Source organism: Xenopus laevis, chromosome 2L, assembly GCF_017654675.1.
Source record: "Xenopus laevis strain J_2021 chromosome 2L, Xenopus_laevis_v10.1, whole genome shotgun sequence".
Classification (NCBI taxonomy): domain Eukaryota; kingdom Metazoa; phylum Chordata; class Amphibia; order Anura; family Pipidae; genus Xenopus; species Xenopus laevis.
In genome coordinates, this window is record NC_054373.1 from 20,396,622 (window position 1) to 20,423,210 (window position 26,589).

Consider the following 26,589-nt stretch of genomic DNA (forward strand, 5'->3'; position numbering starts at 1 on the left):
GACATCCCTATTCAGTTAATGCGGTACTGATTGAAGTACTCTTTATATATTAAATACTGTACATATAGGTAGTTCTTCTCTGTTGTTCAAGACTACTAGATCTTTAAAGGACACTTTTTGCCAAGGGATGTGATTATTCAAAACACTCCTCCAAGTTCACTGACTAACTACTATGAAGGTTGAGATGACTGCATTATTAATGACTTAATTTTAACTTCTTTATATTCCACAATGAATATCACAGCCTTAGAAAGACACAATGCAGAACGCATGCAGTGCTATTTATGTGTGTATGTGAAAGAAGGCCAATCTGTATTTAAGGCTTTTAACTATGCCTTGACATTAGAGAACAGAATCTGAGGAAACTTACAGAGAACTCACATTATTTTGTTTTGTTGAGTCCCCAGCAATGTGACCCACATTGAAGCAAAACAAGAATTCAATACTAGCAGTCATGCACACTTTTATAGTTAGCCAAAGGCTTAACCTTATTTATTTATAATACACAAGCTTGTGGATAAAGATCAATATGTGCACTTGCATTGCATAATTTAAAAAGAGAATACGACTTTTCCAATGAACACTGGGCAATAAAGTGTACACTCAAAAGTGCAGCAGTTGTGTTTAGATTCATTGTATAAACTGAAAGTTTTACAGGTATAAGAATACTAATAAATCAAGGAGAGGGCTGCCCTACAAGACATGAAAATGAAAAAACATAGGCAATATTACCAAAATCAATATAATATGGGAGCTGGTGTTGCTTTGCTGCTATATATATATATATATATCCTTCCTTGCAATCGGCACTAACCAAACTTGCAGCCAAAGGCCGGGTGCTCTCCATATGTAGTACAATTCCTAATTAGAAAGCACTCACAGCAGGTCGCTCACATCAGCGTAGAGGTAAAATTACATGCTTTATTTAAATTACATTTAAAATCTATCAACGCGTTTCGATCTGTAGGAGAACGTCATCAGGATATAGAACTGGAAGTGAGATACCCATTTAACCCCAAAATCACCATTCACCGTGAAGGTCCCTTCTTCTCTCATCAACCTAGTGTACACTTTAACCCATGCGTGTTAATATGTGTTATATCCAATATATTGGTGATTGGTGATTTTGGGGTTAAATGTGTATCTCACTTCCGGTTATATATCCTGATGACGATCTCCTACAGATCGAAACGCGTCGATAAATTTTAAGTGTAATTTAAATAAAGCATGTAATTTTACCTTTACGCTGATGTGAGTGACCTGCTGTGAGTGCTTTCTAATTGGGAATATATATATATATATATATATACAGGTATGGGACCTGTTATCCAGAATGCTCGGGACCTGGGGTTTTCCGGATGATGGATCTTTCTGTAATTTGGGTCTTCATACCTTAAGTCTACTAGAAATTAATTTAAACATTAAATAACCCCAATAAGCTGGTTTTGCTTCCAAAAAGGATTAATTATATCTTAGTTGGGATCAAGTACAAGTTACTGATTTATTATTACAGAGAAAAAGAAATAATTTTTAAAAATGTGGATTATTTGGATAAATTGGAGTCTATGGGAGACAGGCATTCCATAATTCGGAGCTTTCTGGATATCGGGTTTCCGGATAAGGAATCCTATACCTGTATATATATATATATATATATATATATATATATATATATATATATATATATATATGTGTGTGTATGTATGTGAAACAATAACCACAATTGAATCATAAATCCCCATATTATGCTCTTGTTGGCCTTTAGGTATTAAGATGTATATAATATCCCCTATTGTTTCTAATGAGGATATTATCAGTCCCCACAGAATTCTGCTTTGTTATAAAGGCCTAACCGCAAATCTCCTCAGTCACTTGTAATATGCTCATTACACACAGTAGGAGATACTTTATCCCTCACGTCTGACCCCATAAGCCACCATCAAAATAAATAAACAGTGCACCATACAGCAGCTGGAAAAATGAAAGTGTAGCATAAGAAAGCACTAAAAATAAAGACTCATGCAGGTACGCGGTTGCTTTTAGTTTAGCTTTCAATGTTAAAAGACTGTTTTCTCACTTCTCCAACTGTTTCTTTTGGGAGTAATGCCTTTTTTTTTTATTTATTTTTTTAAAAGATAAAACCATTTTAAAGGCAAGGCTTAGTCTAAAATAAATCTAATCCATTTACTTAAATGAAAATATACATGAAAGAACCCCTTGTAATTCCTTTCAACGATTAACTTGCAGGACTTTAAAGAAAATAGAAATGTGTTCTTAAACTAAACCCCAAATTAGACCTTTTGTATAAAGTAAATGATGTCCAGCATTGCAGGATAAAAAGAATAAATATTTGAGATTATAGAAGGCAACAATTTATCCACTGGCAATAATCATTTTTGCAGTTGAAATAAAGGTTGAGCAATTTCTGCCAGAAGCATAACTAGGAGTTACTGGGATCCAAAACAAAATTATTTTAGCCTCCCCTAAATGTTGGGAGTATAATATTTTTCATAAAACGAGCACCCAGCAAAAAACGAGCACCCAAGCGATAGTGGCCTTAATATACTTTCACTTTAAATTTCTCTCATTATTTCATTTGTTTCACCGTGAAACTGGCTAACAGATCATAATAGTATATTTATCAGTCAAGGGAACTTAGAAGTCAGGGCATAAAAGTAATTTTTTTGGTGCAATTTTAAGTACAGGACCACAGCAGTTAGGACCACCGACTGTCAGGATTTACCTAGTGTGTCCCAGTCAATGGGTAGCCAATACATCAGTCCTTGATTTTAGAGACCCATTTATTAATGGCCAATGTAAGTGGCATTAGAGCTTTATGAAATTACAATTAAACTCTATTTCTCTAAAGCCATGAATGCAATGAACAGACCAGTTTATAAAAAGCATTAAAAATCCAAAAACAAAATATCTCTAAAACCTCTATAAAGTTTTTCGCACAATTACTAGCAAAAAAAATATCCAAAAACCTCTGAATGGTTAAAGGGATCCTGTCATCGGAAAACATTTTTTCAAAACACATCAGTTAATAGTGCTACTCCAGCAGAATTCTTCACTGAAATCCATTTCTCAAAAGAGCAAACAGATTTTTTTTATATTCAATTTTGAAATCTGACATGGAGCTGACATTTTGTCAATTTCCCAGCTGCCCCTGGTCATGTGACTTGTGCCTGCACTTTAGGAGAGAAATGCTTTCTGGCAGGCTGCTGTATTTCTCTTTCTCAATGTAACTGAATGTGTCTCAGTGAGACATGGGTTTTTACTATTGAGTGTTATTCTTAGATCTACCAGGCAGCTGTTATCTTGTGTTAAGGAGTTGCTATCTGGTTACCTTCCCATTGTTCTTTTGTTTGGCTGCTGGGGGGGGGGAAGGGAGGGGGTGATATCACTCCAACTTGCAGTACAGCAGTAAAGAGTGATTGAAGTTTATCAGAGCACAAGTCACATGACTTGGGGCAGCTGGGAAATTGACAATATGTCCGATTTCAAAATTGAGTATAAAAAAATCTGTTTGCTCTTTTGAGAAATGGATTTCAGTGCAGAATTCTGCTGGAGCAGCTCTATTAACTAATTCATTTTGGAAAAAAAAAATTTTTCACATGACAGTATCCCTTAAAAAAAAACCTCCCAGTGAGTTCTATGGGGCCTGAATTGCTTTTACTTGGAGAAGTTTTGTATTAAAGTTTTTCGTGTTTTTTTACACAAATTTGTAGAGTTTAAGAGAAATAAGGAACACACACTTTCTTAGATAAAAAATATGATTTTATGGCAAAAAAATCAGAATGTAAATAAAAAGACCCCTTATTGTTCTCTAGGTTACACAAAACCAGAGTCCAAAGGGCATTGATGGGAGGAATGTTGCTCTCTGGGCCCCCTTCAGTAGTGAAAGATTTCCTTAAAGGGCAAGTCAACCCCAAAATAAAAATCTGCCTAATAAAAGAAAACACCATTCTAAGCAACTTTCCAATATAGATTTATTTAAAATTGTCAGTGCTTTTAAAGTTTGCTATTAAAAGCAGCAATCGCTCAACTCGTGTTACTTTTTAAACAAAAGTCTTGGTTCCCCGGCAAAGTCAGGTCTGTTAATCAGCTGCCTTGTCATACATTATATCAAGTCTGAGCCACTAGGGCAAGAGACTAGACAGGGACAGACACACTGCTTTTGATACATATACAAATAAATAGAAAATGTGTAATGAAGGTATATTGCAAAAGTTGCTTAGAATGGTGTTTTCTAACCATTTTTATTTTGTTGTTGACTTGCCCTTTATTTTGTTGTTGACTTGCCCTTTAAGGGGGATTGAAATTGCCTTGTTGGGTTTCAGGGCCACTGACCCAATTGCTTCATAGTCCTCTGTCTGCCCACACAACCCTTTCTCTTAGGACATACCTCCTACTTTTTATTTATTGTTCTTCAACCCCTTTCCCTCAGAAATAGGATACTCCTTTATCCCTTTATTCTTATCAACCTCTAGCTGTAGGTGTAAAGACTTGGCAAACGCAGAGCCAGAAAATACTCCTAACAAAGAATGACGCTTCCATTCTAAAATATGTTATATTCATCAACAGAATCGTTATACATTGTTTACAAGATACATAGGAAAATCATAACAGCCCATAACAAAACCCTAACCCCTACAATCATTTTGTCCCAGGCAGAACTTTACCCCATCTCGCAACAGAGTATCTTGCTAAATGGCACAGAGGGAAAGGAGATGAGAACAATGGAGGAATCACCCAAAGAATATTCTTTATAATCATTGCTTTTGCATACTATAAGAATCAATGGAGAACTTTAACCATTACATTTTAAATTCATGGCCACACCTCTCTGTACTGCAAGTGAATGCTACACCTGCAGATTAAAAATAACTTGCAATCAGCTGTACATACACTACAATAAGCAGAGCGTGTGTATTGCAACTGAATGATAATATCTAAATATAGACAAAGCCAGTGGCTTGAAAAATGCAAGTTACATTTAATTTCAGCTCTTAGCGGTGTAAAATCACCAAGCTGACAATTAAACACTCACAAAGCTAAAAATGATGAAAAGATACATTTACATTAGAGTCTGGGAATGCACTATTAGCGAGAACCAAAGAAAGGCACTTTAGAAAGCCAAATTAGGAACTAGAATGCATCTGCTTGAATTAAAATTCTTTTACAGGCTTTCTGTTTAGAGATACTGGGTTTGTTTTGAAGAGTTAATGATCTAGGGTCCCAAAAAACTTTATCTAAGCATAAACAATTCCCTCCTTTGCATAACTTGCTTGGAAATCAGTAAGAGAAAGTTAATACAACATCCAGGTTGGGGTCACATGGGACACCAATTCATCCACCATGGTTCTTATAAAATGCTGCTATAATTATATACAATGTTTTCTGCTTGTGTTAGGCATAAAGAGCAGGTAGATAGGTGAGCACATGTGATGTCTCTGCAGTCATGCCAGGGGCCTCATTAAACTTCTTCTGATTATATAGCATTGTTATGCTAGACCTTGTGCAACATTTTTAAGGTTTACCCATTACCATTCCATTTGTTCTGATGATGGGCTGCTGGGGGAAAAAGGAAGGGTGATATCACTCCAACTTACAATGCAGCAGTAAAGAGTGACTGAAGTTTATCAAATCATATGACTAAGGGTACTTGGGAAACTAACAACATGTCTAGCCCCAAGTAAGATTTCAAAATTAAATATAAAATCTGTTTGCTCTTTTGAAAAACAGATTTCAGTGTATAATTCTGCTGCAGCAGCACTATTAACTGATACATTTTGAAAAAAACAAGTTTTCCAGCTACAGAATCCTTTAAAACTTATAAACTGTTATCACTGGAGGCAGATCCAGAACTAGTGTAGAATGAGCAAGCAGGTGGGGAGTGGCAAGCAGGGCATCAGGCCAAGTAGTATTGCCTCTAATTGGAGGTTTACTATTGTGTTGATTAACTTTTTTTTATTGTTTTACATATATGGGAAACAGTTGTCAAGGCCATTGGTCAACATTATCAAGTAAAGAAAAAAGATTGTCCTAAGGTTGCATAAATGATAAATCCAGCCATGGAATTAATAGACATACAGATCACTAGCCCTGGATATCAGTACAATATAATATGTTATAACACTAATAAAAACTTAAAAAAATAAAAAAAAACTTAGACTATAGCCATTTCAACCTCCCTTTATATTCAAAGAGTTTGAAGGACAAAGAGATTCACTCTGTATAGTCCTGAAACAAGTGCCTCAGAATCTTGTATTATTGAATTAACTTCTGTATTCAGACTGAATCGTAATCACATCTTTTAATTAAGTCAAAATGGAAGAAACCCATGAAAAAAAAATTCAGTACAAAATAATGTTTAATAACTTAACTAGTACTGTTCCTGATAAGTCCCACAAATGAAATTGTCATAACTAGGCTAATAATCACAAACACCACTGCTGTTTAATCTAACAATACTTCTAAACTGGTTGTTATTTCCAAATTTGTCTTTAGTTCTGCTGGGGCCTTGGTCAAAACAGACTTTATGGGGAAACATTATATATGTAACTGCAGTCGGTGATCCTGAGACTCTTGCTAAAGTGTAACTTTCAGTACAAGAAATTGCACTCCAACAACTACTGTCTTCAAATTAGACAACACTAAGGGGCACATTTACTATTGGTCGAATATCGAGGGTTAATTCAACCGCTGAAGTAAAATCCTTCGACTTTGAATATCGAAGTCGAAGGATTTACCGCACTTCGTTCGATCGAGCGATTTTCCTTCGATAAAAAAATACTTAGAAAGTTTATGGGGACCTTCCCTATAGGCTAACATTGGTGCTCAGTAGGTTTTAGGTTGAGAAGTAGGTGGTCGAAGTTATTTTTAAAGAGACAGTACTTCGACTATCGAATGGTCGAATAGCCGAATGATTTTTAGTTCGAATTGTTCGATTCGAAGTCGAAGTTGTAGTTGAAGGTCGAAGTAGCAAATTTGATGGTCAATGTAGCCAAAAAAAACCTTCGAAATTCGAAGTATTTTTCCTTTTAATCCTTCACTCGAGCTAAGTAAATGTGCCCCTAACTGTGACAATGTTGTCCTACTCTCTTCATCTTGCTCTTGGTACCTAGTCATCTCTATTGTGTGTGGAACAAAGTGTTTGCATCCCTCTAAAGACGGGTTATAAAATAGCCATGCACCAATTTTGAAAATAAGAAAAATTGTCAGGAAGGTGCTGACAATGAAATTCTTGGTTTGAGATATCCATATAAAATCTATTTTTTAAATTAGAATACAAAGCTACATCATGAGAGTATGAGAAGAGTTCACATTTATGTCTGTCAATTTACATCTAAAAGAGAAAGGTTAATAAAAGAAGAATCAGAGTGGAAGAAAGGGTAGAGCGATGAATGGGCTGGGGACTAAAATAGATAAACGTAAGGTCAAGAAGGAATCAATTTAGGGGCTTAGTGCTCCCAGAATATCATTTTACTTTAATTATATTTTTTTAATTTTGACTCTGTAATAGTTTGGGATAATAATACTTAATAAACAAATCAGAATTAAGTTGCTGGCATATTTTTTTGTGGAGAATTCAGTATATAGCCAAATATGAAAACATAGATTCAGTGAATCACAGTGAATCACGATTAACTAACATTCAAATTTAAATTTTTTTCATAAATTGTATTTTTCCCTCTAAAAATTTTTTTCTTATTTCTTTAAAACTCTAAAGATCCAAGATTTATTAAGGGGCAGATTTACCAAGCTCGAGTGAATTTTAGAAGTCCAAAAAGTTCTTTGACCATTGAATAGGATAGTACGACTTCGAATTTACTTCGACTTCGATTCGAAGTAAAAATCGTTCGAATACGTACTGTCTCTTTAAAAATCCTTCGATTCCAATACTTCACCAAATTAAAGCTACCAAATTGCTATATGGCCTATGGGGACCTTCCAGTGCATTTTTTAAAGTTTTTGGCATTGAATAAAAATCCTTCGATTGATCATTAAAAATCATTCGAATCGTTCGATTCGAAGGATTTAATCGAAAGAATTTTTATTCGAACGATCAAATGCTATTTTAGCGCTAAATCATTCGAATTCGATATTCAAATTCATAGGATTTCAATTCAATGGTCAAATTTCGAGGGTTTTAACCCCTCGAAATTCAACCCTTGATAAATCTGCCCCCAAGTGTTAAAACCACAAAAAATTCTAACGCAAAAAGTTGCAATAAAAGCAGTTGAGATGCTATAGAAGTCATTGGGAACTGCGCTAATCCTAATGGACTTTTTTTTTTAGCTATTCAGTCTTTTAGAGGGTATTAGATTTTTTCCGTGAGTAATTGTACCAAATCTCCTGTTTTTAGAGATTTTAGAGCTTTTCATATTTTTTTGGCGCATTGTTCCATTTTTTTCTGTTTGTGCTTTTTATATATTTTAATTTTAATAAATTTAATGGCATTCATGGTGTTAGAGAAAATTAGTTTATGCATGGTTTCATAAACCTTTGAAGCCACTAAAATTTAGAATGTTGAAAAACGGGCCTCTCAGTGTCACCCAAATGACAAACTTGTCTGCTTCACTCACATTTCAAGCATCTTCACTGTATTGTATTGAAACAGAAATAATTCCCTTTACAATCATCCACCCTTTCTTTACAGCAGCAATACACTGATAGATCCTGTATTGTACCAGCCGGTTGGTCAACCAAATGACCAGCTGTTGGTAGAATTTGTACGAAGAGCCATAAATGGGAAGGAAACTTTTTTTTGTTCAATTTGTTGGAGCCAACAGTCCCAGTGTCCAGAACAGCAGGAAGTGAAGGAGAGTCGTGGGTCCTTTTAGTTCCTCAACTGCTCTTCCACCATGCCTTGACCAACACAGTGCTTCAGCAGATAAAAACTGATTGGTTTCCATGGCACAAATATATCAGTAGGAATTTTTCAGCCAGAATACTCAATTTCATACAATTTATGAAACTTTATGACCAGCTTTATTATACTCATATTTATTATGAGCTTTACCTAACACATTTTTATCCATGAGAATTCAACAAAAGTGTAATTCATTGGCGTCCCTTTTATGTGTGTGGTTGATCAACCACCAACTGCTTCCACATCTCTTTGGGTATAATCTGGTCCCCTGTACAAGACTAATTCATTTGTACGTACGGTTCTTACACAAAATGTTCTATTTTATCTCCAACAGGAAGCTATGCATCAGATTTTCTCAGATTTATTACTTTCATAACCAACGGTATTTGCATTTGTTGGCAATTTTGTAAAAGGCAGCAATACAATCATTTGGAATTCAAGGTGGCTTGTTTAATAATACTGTTGGCATTTTAGTACTCTTTTTGTAGCTGCCTGGGGATTCCATTGCTTTAGCTTTCAGCATGTCACACAGCTTAAGGCATTCGTGATTGCAAGCTAAAACCAATACTGAATGATGCTTTGACTAGTAATTTGGCATCTGAATCTCAACCGGGCAAGGGAAAGAAGTAGTTAGGGAAATTATATACAACAACTCTTCCTGTCAGATATACTGTAGAACATGCATTCAGTAAATATATGCATACTCTTGCATTAAGGAAAGTCATCATCATATGCACAGCATGTAAAGGCTACTGAATCAGAACACATGGCAATTGCAAAATTATATATACTATATATATATATATATATATATATATATATATATATATATATATTGGGGGTTTGCAAGTTATTATAATTTGCAGAGGCCGCCTGCGCCTGTGATAGCTCTGGTGGATTATATTTTGCAGAAATTATTTCTTACTACTTTCCACTTCCAGTTTAAGAAAGCATTAGGATCACTGCCAGATCCATCAAGCTGACTTATGTGGAGATATAAAAGCAACACAGCTGCGGAAGTATATGCTGATATATTCAAAAGACATGCAAAATGTGCACCTGTTTAAATAACGAAGGTATAACAATTCAGTTGGTAAGCATAAAGCGGCACAGGCCACAATAAACAGGGTGACTAAAGGTAAGCAAAAATAAGATACGATAAGATAAGGGCAATTTTGTTCTCTTTTCACACATGCATACCTGTTCTTTTGGAAAAGAAAATACTTAAACTAGGCTTTCACCAAATTTTTCCATGATGCATCAGGTTCTGCAACTTCAATCCATTAAGAAGCAACAATTGATCACATTTACGTTTAATTAGTAAGTTAGGTTGAAAAAAGACACACGTCCATCAAGTTCAACCTTTTAAGTCTATATATAACCTGCCTAACTGCCAGTTGATCCAGAGGAAGGCAAAAAAACCCATCTGAAGCCTCTCGAATTTGCCTCAGAGGGGGAAAAAAATCCTTCCTGACTCCAAGATGGCAATCAGACCAATCCTTGGATCAACTTGTACTATGAGATATCTCCCATAATTCCATGTATTCCCTCATTTGCTACAAAGCCATCCAACCCCTTCTCAAAGCTATCTAATGTATCAGCCTGTACCACTGATTCAGGGAGAGAATTCCACCTCTTCACAGCTCTCACTGTAAAAAATCCCTTCCGAATATTTAGACAAAACCTCTCTTGTTCTGGTCAGAATAGGTGCCATCTTGTCAGCTGTAAGGACCTAAAGCATTAAAGAGGTTATTGTATGATCCTCTTATATATTTATACATGTAGTTATCATATCCCCCTTAAAGCGATTCTGACACCCAATACACATTTTTTTTTCATTTCCCATTGTCTTAGTATTGCTATTTGCTTTTAAATTGTATAATCATTTTTTTTAACTATAAGCTCCATTACCAGAATAATGTGATTGAAAAGTACTTCAATAAGGAATTCATCTTCTCTCTTCACTACCATGCTAGTAAATACATGCCATTCCCAACGCCCACCAATTCCAGACCTGTTCTGCCCTTTCTGCCTCAGGCGCCTCTAACGTCATTGTGCAGCATGTCAGATCATGTGACATTGTCAGCCAATAACATTTGCTGGCAAATGAGGTGGGGAGGGAGCTGAAGGAGCGAGGAGCCAGCAGTAAGAAAGAGTGTGGGAACAGAGGAGCAGGGGGAGCCAGAGGAGAGGAGGAACAGGGGAGCAGAGGATTGTGGGAGCTGGAGGAGAGAAGAAGCATGGGAGCAGAGGAGTAGAGGAGTGGGGGAGACAGAGAGCAGTCAGCAAGGGAATACTATACTGGTATTGCCACAGGAAGCTGTGGATGTGGAAACAATCATGTGGTAATGGCACATGATTGTGTATGCTGACTGAAAGTAAGGGAAATTTTTAATTTGGCATCCTCCCAGTTTAGGACTGCAAAATCTACAGTCAGGTTGCCAGACAGGCATGTTAAGGATCTTCAAAAGGCTCTACATAGAGATATATAAAGTTCATGAAAAAATGGCCAATGTGACCTATAGGTCATTTTTCATGTAGATTCATATTTTCTTGAGTAGTATTTTGGGTGTCAGTATCACTTTAATCACCTCCTCTTCAGAGTGAACAACCCAAACTTGGCCAGTCTTTCTTTATACCTGAGATTTTCCATACCTTCTACCAGCTTAGTTGCCCTTCTCTGGACCCTCCCTAATTCAATAGTGTCCTGTTTACACGCTGGAGACCAAACTGGCATATTCTAGACAGAGCCTTACCAGTCTATACAGCAGAATAACCCCCTCCTCCCTGGAATCTATGCCCCTTTTTAATACAACTCAAGACCTTATGTACCCTTGAAGGTGCTGATTGACATTGCTTGCTACAGCCAAGTTTATTATCTACAAGGACTCCAAAGTCCTTTTTCATTATGGATTTGCCTAGTGCAGTCCCATTAATGATATACAGATGCAGCCACTATGGTTTGTCTGTTTGACACAGAATAACTAAATCAGATATCCCATTTATCTCATTTAACACAGAAAACTGCATCACAACATCCCATCTAATTAAAGCATTCACCATTGTGAACAATGGTGCTTTGATATGCTAATGGAAAGGTTAAATGCATTAAATGAGTTAAGATGACTTTAGATAACACTGTTTCTTCAATTATCCCTGAGACATGACTCATTTAACTCACAAATCCAAGTGCCTTCATCTGTATGTTTACATTCCAGGTGCATGACTTTGCATTTATCAACATTGAATCTCATATGCCACTTAGCTTAGCTGCCCAAATTGCCTCTAAATTATTAATGAACAAGTTAAATAAAAGTGGACCCAATACAGAGCCCTAAGGGACTCCACTAAGAACCTTACTCCAAGTAGAGGCTTTGTTAAGACCAACAGACCTTAGTTAAGAAAGCAGCCATTTAAGGGGCACTGTATCAAATGATTTGGCAAAATTCAAATAGATCACATCTACTTCATAAAAAACTGCAAGATGCATTATAGAAGGACTTTGTGCCCACTTTCCACACTTTTCGCCTTGCCTGTTCTATGTTTTGATATGGGCTCTGAAAACCCTAACATTTTGAAGAAACTATGATCTACTATCAATAGACTGGATTATGTGTAAGACACTATATCTAACATGTAGCATTGGCTGGAGCAAAACAGATCACAAACTACGGTCCTTCATCCATGGATGGAAAAGTTTCAGCATCCAACTATCTTCTTCCCAACAGTAACTGTACTAAAGAGCTGCAACAATAAAGCAGTATAACATGCAGTTGTGTTTTCTTTTTCTGCTCTACCTGCATCTTCCCTTCTTCTTGCTTAAAACTGCTACCCTGTGAGATCCCACAACTCCAGGGTCCAGAACTTGTGCTCCCATTTTGAACTTCATAAAAACAACTTGCCATTTGTCTCTAGGGCAAGCATTACATTGATAATCAAATTATGGGCTCTCCAGATTCAAAACTAAACATGGGTCTGTTTCAACAGTACTGTGCAAGGAACACATTATTTGCTAAACAATAGTGCTGACACCATCATATTATCATATGGAGCCATTTAGGGCAATAACTCTAAGCTGGGCATTGGCAACATGCTGTATTATAGTTGTTATTGTTCTACAACTGAAAGCACCATCCATCCCTGATGCAAGCTGTTGAAGAAGATCCAAGGGCTTGGGCAGCCCTTAGATCCATCAGAAATGTATATTCTTTGCTTTGGACCTCCTCTGCTTAGCACTGCACCAGCTTTTAAGGGATTGTAATAGTTTGAACTACAGTAGTTTTCCTGTTCCCATACATCAAGCAGGCTAGAGTTAATATACTGTATATTGTAATGCACTCTGAAACAGTTGTAGCCCTTTGGGGTGTCACAAGTGATGGCCAAATTTGTCTCAAAAAATTTGCTAAAATTCTGAAGCTCACATCAATTCTGATGCTCGTGTAAATTTTGACGCCGGCGTTAAAGTCAATGGGCATCTGAAAAATGTTGATGCGTGACTTTTCCAACGTGCATCCAAAATTTCATGACGCCGGCTAATTTTTGCTGCAAAACGCAGAAATTCACAGCGGATTCGCTCATCGCTAGGTGTCACCTATATATCTGAGCATTGTAAAATATTTCAATGCTAACCCAACACATCAGGCAGCATGGCAAATTTGAGGGGGCTGCAGCAGATTGTGGTATAGAGTGGATTCCTTTGTATAGTCTGAAATAAATGTTGCCCTTTGTAAGCAATGCAAAGGCAGGAAAAGGGAAAATAAGCTGTCAGTGTAGATTACTCCATCAATGCTCTGTGCACATAAAACATTTACTATCCGTCACAAATCATTTAGATAAAGTGCCTTCACACCATAATATATTGTAGTTCAGGATTCTTAATGACTTCAATGATTTTCTTGTTTTACCTAAAAATCAATTTAAAGGTTAGTTTTTATGAACTGCAGGAACAGTCGGCGAGCATGCTAAAGTTTGGGGTTATTTCGCTCAAGCATCGACACAGTATCATTCTGCTTTGAAATTCTGCTCTTGTAATGCTCATGAATCACAACCATCATGAATGTGTCTTTGAAAAGTCTAAGGATCCATGCAGAAATCAGCCATTGTGGAAACCCAGTATTTACAGGAGTCTGAACTGACTTGACAGCACATAATAATATAATAATAATGCTTATGGATGTTTCAGAGCACAATATATGTCAGAGGCAAGGATTCTATTTACATCTGGATGAAACACATAGTGGCGTGAAATGCGTCACAAGGGGGCAGTTTGCTTGGAGTCTGGGAGCAGGTGTCCATACCATGTTGCACATACGCATGAAGTTTTTGGAACATAGTGGGGCAATGGTTAGTACTGCTGATGAGTGTATGTTTTCTAAGGACATGGCCAGAAAGAAAAACGTTTTTTGCCCGGAAATGTTGCAGGGAGTGTTTTTTTAGCAGCATGCCTAGTTTCTTGAAAAATACTGCTTATATAGTTGACCTATGCCATTTGACTGCCCTTTGCAGTAATTCTTGTTCACATACTGTACTATATGATGAGCATTGGTCACCAAATCCCCTTGTGACTAGTGATGGGCGAATTTGCGCTGTTTCACTTCGCCTAAAAATTTTCAAAATTCGAGAAACGGCGAAAAATTCGCGAAACTGCGCCGGCATCTCGTTTTTGATGCCGGCGTCCGTTTTTTTATGCCGAAGCCCATTTTTCGACAAAATTTTTTTGACGCCGGCGAACTTTCGAACTTTGGTCAGCGAATTTTCACCGCCGTTTCGCAAATTTATTCGCCGGCGGACCCCAGATCCTTTAGTTCTTATGCAGAAGTATTTATATGAGTACTTAAAGGGGTGTTTTCACTTAGCTTTTAGTATGTTCTATAATGGCCAAGTCTAAGAAACTTGGTCTTCATTATTTTTTTATCGTTTTTTTAAACTATTTTCCATTTTCTTTCCAGCTTTCCAATGGGGGTCACTGACTCATCTAAAAAACAAATGCTCTATAAGCCAACAAATGTATTGCTATTGTTACTTTTTTTACTCATCTTTCTATTCAGGTCCTCTCCTATTCATATTCTAGTCCCTTATTTAAATCACTGCATGGTTGCTAGGGTATTTTGAACCTTAGCATTCAAATTGCTGAAATTTTAACTCAAAAACCACCAACAATAAAAATTGAAAACCAATTGCAGATTGTCTCGGAAATACTATTCTCTACATCATACTAAAAGTTAATTCGAAGGTGAACAACCCCTTTAAAATAATTATTTCCGCAAGATTATAATCACCAAAACTAATATGAAAGATCAATTAGGAACGGTTAAAAAATGATAATCAAAATTAAAACAATCATACCTTTGTTAGAAATAAATCAGAATATTTCCTTCTGGTGCCCTAGACCAGGAATGCTTTGGTCTCAATGAGAAATTACCAGAATGATGAGAATATATTATAACCAAAACAAAAAGTATATAAGCTTTCGGATTTGATGTACAGCTTTGATAAACAGACCAGACTGTACAGACAGGCTGCATAGGAGTCTGAAAGAAGCCTTTCCTACCTTATTAAGGAGATTAAAACAGAAAAAGAAAGCTACATATCCCAGCTGGGTCTTAGTAGAAGGTAACGTTGAAGGAGAAAAGAATCAATACTATTATAGTTGCTAATGTGGTTCCCCATGCAAGTGTCTAAGCCTCTTACATCAAACCACACTAAATAACTCACACTGATGCAGGAATACAGGTGCTTAGGACAGTATGGAATTTTCCTTCAGTTTAATCCTTGTCCCTGCTTTAACAATACACCCATTAAGGTCATGGTCTATCTAATCTGAGAAAAAAAGTAGTAGTTGTGAAAGAGGAAGGATGGCAAAGGAATACATTACAAATGAGCCCTATTGAAGGGATTTGAAATATCTCAGAGTATAGATATAAGAGTTGTCAGTGCAAGGGATTGATTGGGAAATTATCCCTTAAGGATCAAATAGCCTTGCAGCCCCCAATAACAATATTTATACCAGAGTTAGGTTAGTTTTTCAAAGTGATGGGTTGGGAAGATAAACTGAATTCCTATTTTAGAAAAGCATATTAGGAAATGCATATGCCTATGTGGTACCCGTTTTTACAAGACCTGTGGCACGGGAAGATACAATTATTTTGCCACCTTTTGGAAATATTTCAGTCTACAAATGGAGCTCAGGGGTTTATACAGTTGATAAACCAGTCTCAATACAATTACAGGTATGGGATCCGTTATCCAGAAATCCCTTATCCAGTTGTTATGGAAAGGCTGTCTCCCATAGATCCTATTTTATCCAAATAATACAATTTTTTTTAAAACTGATTTCCTTTTTCTCCATAATAATAAAATAGTAGCTTGTACTTGATGTAAACTAAGATATAATTAATCCTTATTGGAGTCAAAACCAGCCTATTAGGTTTATTTAAAGGGTTTCTATCATTATTTGTTTGATGTATTTTTTATTTCTAAATTGCACTGCTTACACTGCAAATAATTCACTCTACAATATAAAATGTAATTCTTGAAAATTTCATTCATTCATTCTTTTAGTTGTAATATTGGTGTGCAGGTGCATCTCAGGCCATTTACCTGGGCATGTGCTTTCAGAAAGAGCCTGCACTTTAGGATAGAACTGCTTTTTGGTAGGCTGTTGTTTCTCCTACTCAATGTAACTGAATGTGTTGCAGTGGGACCTGGATTTTACTATTGAGTGTTGTTCTTAGATCAGCTGTTATCTTGTGTTAGGGAGCTGTTATCTGGTTACCTTCCCATTGTTCTGTTGTTTGGCTGCTGGGGAGGAGGAGGGGTGATATCACTCCAACTGTAGTGCAGCAGTAAAGAGTCACTGAAGTTTATCAGAGCACAAGTCACATGACTTGCGGCAACTGGGAAACTGGCCCCATGTCAGATTTCAAAATTAAATATAATAAAATCAGTTTGATCTTTTGAGAAATGGATTTCAGTGCAGAATTCTGCTGGAGCAGAATTGATATTATTAATTGATTAATTTATATGTTTTGGAAAAAAAAACATTTTATCCCATGACAGTATCCCTTTAATGTTTACATGATTTTATAGTAGATGGGAGGAGGCCCATTTATCAAAGGTTGAATTTCAAATTCATGTGAATTTTTTTAAATTTGAATAGACTCACAATTTTACTGGGAGGTTATTTAAGAACAAATAAGAATATCTTATATTTGATCGAATGGTTCCGACTTGAAAATTCAAATGGTATTTAATTCGTTTTCGATTTGTGCGAATCAAGTTTTTCTCCCGAAAAAGAACTCAAATGTCAGGAAGGCAATCAACATCTCCAAATGGCTCAACGGACCTCTATCATTGACTTGTAAATCACCTTGCCAGGTTTTATATGGCAAATATTCATATTAGAACTGTTTCCATGTGATAAGGTGTGATAAATCTCCCATTTAAATATGCATTCGAATAGCAGAATTAACATTTAAATGTGTGAATTATGACACTTGATAAAGCCCCTTAAAGTATAAAGATCCAAATTACAGAAATATCTGTTATCCGAAAAATGAACACGATTTTACCTCTATGTGATGAAACAGAATTTAGCAGAAGTAGAGATAGTTCTACTTTAAGAATGTCTTATTCATCTGTAGTATTTCCTGTATGTATTTATGTTTGCAAAGTCCACAGACCACTTACCGTGGCAAGATCCATCCACTTCCTCATATCCAATACTGCAGACACAGCGTCCCAGAGGAACAAGCCAATCACCATCAGCTCCACAGTACAATTTGGGAGTGTCTCGTTCCTCCGCATATTTTATGCAAGAACCTCGTACTTCCACAAGTGACGATGAATCTACTCTGGGAATAGTATCTGGAAACATTGCCAAATTCCGCACCATGTAGGGGCATTTTTTATAGTAGACTCTCACAGAGACTAAAGCAATGCAGGCCCCAATATCCTGAAAAGCTAGGTAAAATCCTTTCTTGGTGATAGGCCCCACTTCTCGTACTTCTGTGTTAAGTTTTAGAATCCGATCCCCTAAATCCATCTGTGTAAAGCTCTCATCAGCAGCAATGGTGTCAATTTTACTATACTGGGTTGGTTTGAATTTGACTGCATGTGCATCATCTGACTCTATATAGTGCAAATTAAATGTTTCTTTGCATGTTCCCACAACCCAGGGAATGCTGTTACAGTCTCTTAGTGTAAATTTCATTTCCACAAACACTTTCTGTGCTGCATCACGGGATATCCAGTTTGTCCGAAGCCAGTTGTTTTGGTTTGCTTCCATCACATTGCAGACTTGATAAGTATGAATGGGCCGATTGTATTCATCCATTTCTGTGATTGCATCCCACTGCGAACAGGGAAAATATCTATTAATTTTAATACATTTTAAAAACACGCACATGTAGTATGTGAGATATAGCAGAAATACAGAAAATTACTAACATTAGTATTCTCCTTTATCAAGTACAATTTTAATATATACAATTTATCTATGTAGATATAAAACACGCTCCTGTTTATAAATGGGTTCAACCATTATTGGTGTCACCGCTGGAGCCCACTGGTGTATACCATGCACTCATTAGTAAAATGTGATTCAAAAGGTGCCAGTGAATAGTGCATATGTGTGCTAGGCTGAAAAGGCTGTACTTTACAACTGGTTGATGTTTTGGCTTGGAGGTTTATTTATGAATGCAGGTGTACATGATATGATGTTTTCCCCACAATTCCATAGTGCCCTTGCACTTAAGGCATAGTATCTGATGTGCGCACTTACATTTGACACAAATGTGTTCAAGTTCACGAAGCTTGTTTGGTTGCAAGTATCTTTAATGAATTGCATCAATACATGCAACATAGAGATGTGTGGGCCAGCCTGAAACCTGTGGGACCCGCAGGTTTACCCATGGGTGGGTTTGGGTTGTACTATACCATGAGCCTACCCCTTACTATGTCCTGCAACTGCCTCCAGACATCACTATTTATAGATTTACACGTGTGCCCTAGCCCTTTTGTGACATCAGAGAGGGGTGAACATTGTTTTATAAATACAGATACTCGACAGGTAAGGGTCAGGTGAGAAACAGGGAGTTAGGATTGGGTGTGGATGATAAACAGGGGGTTAGGGTCGGATCTGGATGAGAAACAGGAAGGATAGGGTCGGGTGCAGATGAGAAATGGGGGGGTAAGGGTCGGGTGCAGATTAGAAACAGGGATTTAGGGTCGGGTGTGGATGAGAAACAGGAATGATAGAGTCAGGTGCAGATGAGAAACGAGGGTTATGGTCGGGTGTGGATGAGAAATGGACAGGTTAGGGTCCGTAAGATCAGGTGCAGATGAGAAACGGGGGTTTAGGGTCAGGTGTGGATGAGAAATGGATAGGTTAGGGTCGGTTAGGATTAGGTACAGATGAGAAATGGGGGTTAGGGACATTTAGGATCAGGTGCAGATGAGAAATGGGGGGTTAGGATTAAGTGTGGATGAGAAATGGACAGTTTAGGGTCGGTTAGGATTAGGTGCAGATGAGAAACGGTGGGTTAGGTGTGAATGAGAAACAGACAAGTTACGGTTGGTTAGGATTAGGTGCAGATGAGAAATGGGGGTTAGGGTCGGGTGTGGGTAAACTTTTTGTGGACCCACACATCACTCATGCAAAAAGTATGTCTGTGTTTTCAACAGAATGACACAACCCATAAAAAAACCTACATATCTATGTTTTTTTTAGAAATGTGCCAAGTAATTATATTTTTTGCTCACTTGTGGGAGGCACAATCGCAATTTATTTTGTAAAATAAAATAAACTGCTGGAAAGCCATAACCAAAAGAAGAAATTGTGAAAATAAAAATGATATATTTGTTTCAGCTTCATGGGTAAGACTACATGTGCAACAGCTCTGAGTCACTTATCTTGAGCACTTGAGGAAATGTCACCGTTGCTCAGAAAGTTGTTCTAACTGTTCACTGTTAACTGTTCAATTTCAGATATCGAAATTACAGTGACCTTAGCACTAAGAGAGAAGAGAATGATTTAGTAATGGTTTAGGAGTCATCAGGGCCCATTTATCAGATTATGGTCTCAACTGAGCAACTTCCGTGAAGATAACTGGAGCCATAATACTAAACTGATTCCATGAAGCAACAGGTTATACAGCGGTCAAAAAATATTATCAGCTTTGGCTGATTATTTTAACATAGTTTCTTGATTTAGTCATTGAGATAAAAAGGGGTCTTTGTATACCCACAGTTAAACCTATCACAGCCTGGGATTTATTTTCTTACTGAAGTATTTTTCAGTATGATATACGGGTATGGATTTTATTATCTACAATGCTTAGGCCTCTGGTTTTCTGGATAGTGGATCTTCATTACTTAAGTCTACTGGTAAATCATTTAAGACTTTTATAAATAAACCCAATATGCTGGTTTTTACGCCCAATAAGGATTAGTTACATCTTAGTTTTGATCATCTACAATGTACGGTTTTATTATTACAGAGAAAAAGAAAATAATTAAAAAAATATTGGAATACTTGGATAAAATGGAGTCTATGGGAGATGGCCTTAAAGTAATTCAGAACTTTCTGGATAACGAGTTTGCAGAAAAAGGATCCCATATCTGTACTGTGACAAAGGCTCAACTGACCATAGCTCTTGTCAACCAGCAAAATTATTCCTAGGGTGTGGCTAAACCATAGTATGTATTGTCATAAATCCAAGTCAAAACATGGTCTCAACAAACAAGTCATTATCTTGATAGCTAGCATATTTATGAAATAACTTAAATCATAAATACTTAAGTTGTGGGAAAAAAACTCAATCACAAGTCAAAATTACATTATTTTTTATGAAACCAATTCATGGTTTTCCTATTTTTTTTAAAAAAGCTTTAAAAATGTGAGATTTCTTAAGTGTAGAAATTACACAACCCTTTAATAAAAGCTTTGCCAGTAAAAGTTGTTGGGGTCCCATAGAAGTCAATGAGAGTTGCACTGTTCTAATTGGACTGTTTTAAAAAAATTCAGATTTTTCCCCCGCTTAGAATTGTCTGAAAAACTCACACTTTTAGAGGCTTTAAAGGTATTTGTATTTTTTTGGATTGTTCTGCTTAACTTTCCGTTCATACAAAATCTTTTAATAAATTCCATGGCATTTGTAGTTTTAGAGAAAGTAACTTTAGTCATAGTTTCAAAAACCACTTAAAGGAGAAGGAAAAATTAAAACTAAGTAAGCCTTATCAGAAATATTCACCTAAATATACCAGTAAACCCTCAAAGTAATGTTGCTCTTAGTCCTCTGTCAAAAGAAATACATTTCTTTCCTTCTATTGTGTACTCATGGGCTTCTGTATCAGACTTCCTGTTTTCAGCTTAAACCTCCTTGCCCTGGGCGTGAGCATGCTCAGTTTGCTCCTCTTGCTCTCTGCTGTAATCTTGCCTTCTCTGCTGTAATCTGAGCCCAGAGCTATGAGTGAGCAGGGAGAGACTCAGGCAGGAAGTGATGTCACACCAAGCTAATATGGCAGCTGCTATCCTAAACAAACAGAGAGCTTCTAGAGCTGTTTACTCAGATATGGTAAAGCATTCTACAGAATAAATATAGCATTCTAGCTTGCATTATTGCAGCTAATCTATTGGCAATAAAATGCACACAAGTTTAAGTTAGAAAAGTGATTAGAATCACAGAAAAATACACAATCTCAAATTTTAAACTTTGAAGGAGAAAGTTTCTGGACTACCAAATTAATAAAGAAAGGCTGAGAATCCCGAAGCAACAAAGCAGTGAATGAGCAAAAAAAAAAAAAAATCTCACTGTCTTCCATTTAGTTTCAAGAGGCTCCTCTTGCTAACTGCATCTAAGTAATGTGAGATACTTGGAAGCATCCAGGGCATGGTGGATTTGGTTAGGTAGTCAGATTTATTTAGGTCAATGTTTCGGTACCACGCAGAGTTCATTCTTAAGGACACAATTATTGTGTTATTACCCCATTTCTTTAAGAAGCTGCCCTGTGTGGTACCAAAACATTGACCTGGATACTGTGGTTTCTGTTAAGAAATCTCAGCATGCCCTGGAATTGTTGGTGCATACTCATTAGCGCTTTAGAGAAATAAAAATGTACTCAAGATGATCTAACTTTCTTTTGTTTCGCATTTAGAGTATATTGTTAACCAGAAAATGAATTGATGTGATAACTATTTCTGCATCTGTAAAATACTCACAGTGGAAAAAGTGGAATACTGACTAAGGATATGATGATTTGCAAGAGCTGATTTGCAAATTACAAGGTGAAAAATATATTGTTAGAAGTTGTAATTGAGCCCAGGCAGACTAAGAGACTTTCCATCAATTATTTAGTCCTAATAGTGGTACAGCAATAATAAGAACCCAATGGGGTTATGTAATAAAAGGTGCTACAGTCTAATCACCCAGAGCAACTAATCAGCAGGTAGAATGTACTTGTCACCTGTTTAAAAGCAAACATCTTATTGGTTGATTTTGGTTAGTGCACCAAGGCAAATGGGATAAGTGTTATCAATTCTTCAGTAATATCTTCTCCATTTGTAGGTAAATATCATGATCAAGATTACGTTTTATGTTTTGCATTGTAATCAAATAATTTGAATTTTTAAAAATGATTTCCCTTTTCTCTGTAATAGTAAAACAGTATCCTGCACTTGATCCCAACTGAGATATAATTAATCCTTATTGGGAGCAAAACCAGCCTATTGGGTTTATGTAATGTTTAAATGATTTTAGTAGACTTCAGGCATGAAGATCTAAATAGAAAGATTCCTTATACAGAAAACCCCAGCATTCTGGATATCAGGTTCCTTACCTATATATTATCAGCAAGCCAAAGTCACACAGCAATAATCCTTTTAGATCACAGCAAGAGAATCTTTAATTACGTTTGGGCAGCACAATGGGGCAGTTACTTGGAAGGTTTGAATTTGGGATAAAATTCTAGTAGTATTTCTCTTATTATATTTGTCCAGGTTTCTAAAAGGTGTTACTAAAGCTGGCCAAAGACTCAAAGATCCACTTGTTTGGCGACATCGCCAAACGAGCGGATCTTTCCCCGATATGCCACTAACGGCATGGCTATATCGGGGGTAATTCGAACGTTCGGCCGTATGGCCGAACGATCGAATTCTGATATGCCAAGGGGCTCCGACGGGTCGGTCGGTTAAAAATCAAACCTTCCGATCGATATTGTGGCCAGATATCGATCGGGAAGACCCGTCGGAAGCCCCCATACACGGGCAGATAAGCTGTCAAATTGGTCCAAGCGACCGATATCGGCAACTTTATCTGCCCGTGTATGGCCACCTTAACTCAGCTTGCAGTAGTTCTAGATAACTGTAAGTTACCATTGTATGGCCACAGTCTCCCTCATAACTAAACCAAAATGGGATGTTGCTTATTACCCAGAGCTTCAGGAGGAACCAGTTGAAAATACTTTGCTGTAGGTTGTATTTCAAAATCTGAGCAGGGAAGTACTATCTTAAAGCATTTTTTAAGATGTCAGCCCAGAACATTTTCTTTAATTGAAACCTTTTCCCCTTGCAATAGTTCCATTGCAAAATGCATGGGCAAACTGAAAAATATGAATATGACAAACCACATCTGAGATCTTACAGCTCAAAGTGTTATTTGCAAGGGTTCCTCTAAAATTGCTGCCCTTTACAGTAATATTTCAGATCAAGCACATTTTAAGAATATCATTTGTTCTCAAATGAACTCTAAATGGATATAAACACATTCTGCTATTACACAAGACTGAATTCTGCCATTTCTGCGGGTATCCTAAGTGTTTCTCATGGCACTGAGATTATAGGTTCATTAAGGGATCACTTTGCCCTTGTGCTCTATATCTTAGAGAAAATAGAGTCATGATTCTGTTAAAGGTAAGCTGATAATAGTGCTCTTCAAGATCAGAGTTTAATTTAAACTATTCTGATTTACTATTTTTCCAGCTTCCTGAATCGATGCAGAGCTTGGATCTATTTAATGTTTTTTTTTACGTTTTTATTTTTGGTACGTTCCAATCTCAGTTCCATTAATAAAAGTAATACAAGTCATGCATCTTGCATCACATAACAGTTGAAGGAAACGTCTAAAAGCCCATAATACTGTATTGTTACAATTAAAAGTACACAGCTGCCTTGATAATGCTATGAAACAGTAATATTGTAGGAGGAAGAATATCTTGTTCTGTACCCTAAATCCGTAGGGAAAGAAGAAGAGTGTGGTCCCAGGACAATCTATGACATCAATATACCAGCAAAACCTTTTAGAGTATATTTAATACCATTACACTGTGATAGTAGTACAGACTGTTCCCAGTATTCAAGATCAGCAAGATACAGTTTCACTGTGTTTGACATTAACCCAGTGTTGATTTGAAAAACAACAGGCTTTACAAATTATACTAACCGGGTCTATAACAAAAATGCAAACTCCCCGGCCCCCACTGCAGTGACAAGAAAAACTGAACCCAAGAGCCAAACCACATAAAACTCAAACCCAAAAGAGACTCAACTTTCAGTTGACCCATAACTCAACCTTACACTCACCTTACTGCTTTCCTAGTGGCACTATTGCCAGGACATTGAGCAAGTGAGGACTAGCACTAGTTTAAGAATTTAAACTAGTGGTGTCAGTATTGCATTATATTTTTCACCCAGACATTGCAAATAATCCACTGCAGTTACATTTAGTAATCCACTATATTTTTTGAATAAAGTTGCCCTTTGTCAATCTTATTATTTATATTATTATTAATATTATAATCCGATGAGTTCTCAGTGATATCTGATATAGGCTATAAGGGTTATTTATTAAAGTTTGAGTTGTGTTTTCTCTAAGTTTTTTCGAGGTTAGTTTCATTTTGGGTACTTTGAGAATTGCCTAGCAGGGTGGAAGATTAAGTCCTTCTGCCATTGCTTTAAATTTTAAAAAATATTTTAGAGGGTTAAAGCAACAGCTTTAAATAAGAAGTTCTGAAAGATTTTTAAATTCAGACTCAGCCCCAGGCTAGTACTTTGTCAGCTCAGCTAGAAGCGACAGATCTGCAGGATCTGTTGCAAGAATCGTCTGATTGAAGCCATAAGAGAGAATACTTATATATTCCCATTGGAGAATATAGACCACCTAGTCAAGGCTGTTAGGTCAATCAATGGACCTTAAGGATGAAGATGAGTCAGGATTTGATGTTTTAGGGCATAGAAAATCTCCCAGTCTTTCCTGTTCATTAAGTGATTTCTAATATTATTCAGAAGGAACAGGCAATGCCTGAAGCTTTGTTTGCCTAAGAAGCTTAAGTTGCTGTTTCCTTTTGATGAAAAAACTTCATCTCCCTGGGACCATCCTCCAAAAGTGTAGGTGGCCAGGTTTACTAAGAAAACAACAACAATTCCTAAGGAGGATGAAGCAAGCTTCAAGGATCCAATGGATCGCAAAGTGGATGTTGCTTTAAAGAGGCTGTTTGAGTCTTCTGCAGCAGCCTTTAGGCCTGGAGTTGCTACTGCTTGTGTGGTTTTCTCTGTTATGGCTGACACAGTTAGACAAAGATATGGAAGACGGGGTTTCTTGAGAAGATATGAGATCTTCTTTAGAGATTATCAAGCTTGCAGCTGATTATTTGTGTGATGTACTGTGGCTCCGCTCAAACATTGGGCAGTGGATCTTGCTTCAAAAAATAATCTGTGTGCTATGCCATTTGAAGGCTCTTTTTTGTTTTGGAAGAAGTTTTTTTCATCAGGCAAATACTCAGAATAGGATTGCTAGAGACAAGAGGAGACCTTTTTTTCATTCGACTAGAGGTAAAGCAGGAATGCCTCAGAAAGGCAAGGATAAATCAGTGGTGTCCCACAAGACAGATCAGTTCTGATGCCAGGTTAAATGTACCGGTAGGAAGACGACTTCACTTTTAAGAGTGGGAAAAGAATCACCTCCTATACGTTGGGTGCTAAATATAATCAAAAATTGTTACAGGCTGTAGATGACCTCAAATCCCATTCCTTCTTCTTTTTGTACCAAGATTCCCAGGGACTTTGTGAAGAGAACAAGTTTCCTAAAAGGAGATTTTGTTTCTTCTCACATTTTAAATCCAGTTCTCCCAGAGGAAGAAGGGAGAGGCGTTTACACTTGTTTTTTTGGTGCCCAAGCGCTCAGATGGGTTTTGGATGGTGATCAATCTGACTTACCTCAATTGTTTCATGAGAAAGATGCACTTCAAGATGGAAGGAGTGAGATCAGCATTATCAATACTTGAGTTGACTACTCTTGACCTGCAAGCCCTTCAGTCTGTCGTCATTGCCTCAAATCTTCACAAAAAGTACCTGGAGGTGGTGGCAGTCTATCTGAGGACTCAGGGGGTTCCAATTGTTCCTTGTCTAGATGACTAGCTAATAAAAGCCTCCTTTCAAGACCTTCTACTTTAAGACATTCAGAAGACTTTTGCCTAGAGAAGTTGGGTTGGATTGAAACTGCAAAAAATCTGATCTCATTCCTATGCAACAGAAACAGTTCAGAGCAGTTCTATTGGACCCAGCCCAGGGTCTCACTTCCTTCAGGGAAAGTTGCCAGTCTGAAAAGAACCCTGTTCAACCTCTCTCAGCAAAGAAGAGTATTGATCAGGTAAGCTATGCCTTGGGAGCATGACATCTTCAATAGAGGCTGGTCCATGGGCCAGAGCTCTCATGAGAC

The 26,589-nt window shown here is 37.0% G+C and overlaps 1 protein-coding gene across 2 annotated transcripts in view; it reads right to left on the reverse strand.

Moving 5' to 3' along the window:
* Positions 1 to 26,589, reverse strand: part of LOC108707429 (ephrin type-A receptor 6) — a 431,367-nt gene that overhangs the window by 318,087 nt on the left and 86,691 nt on the right. For both annotated transcript variants that reach the window (XM_041581591.1, XM_041581590.1), the window contains exon 3: positions 17,567 to 18,230. In XM_041581591.1, the coding sequence (XP_041437525.1) occupies positions 17,567 to 18,230 (664 nt within the window). The remainder of the gene's footprint in view (positions 1 to 17,566; positions 18,231 to 26,589) is intronic.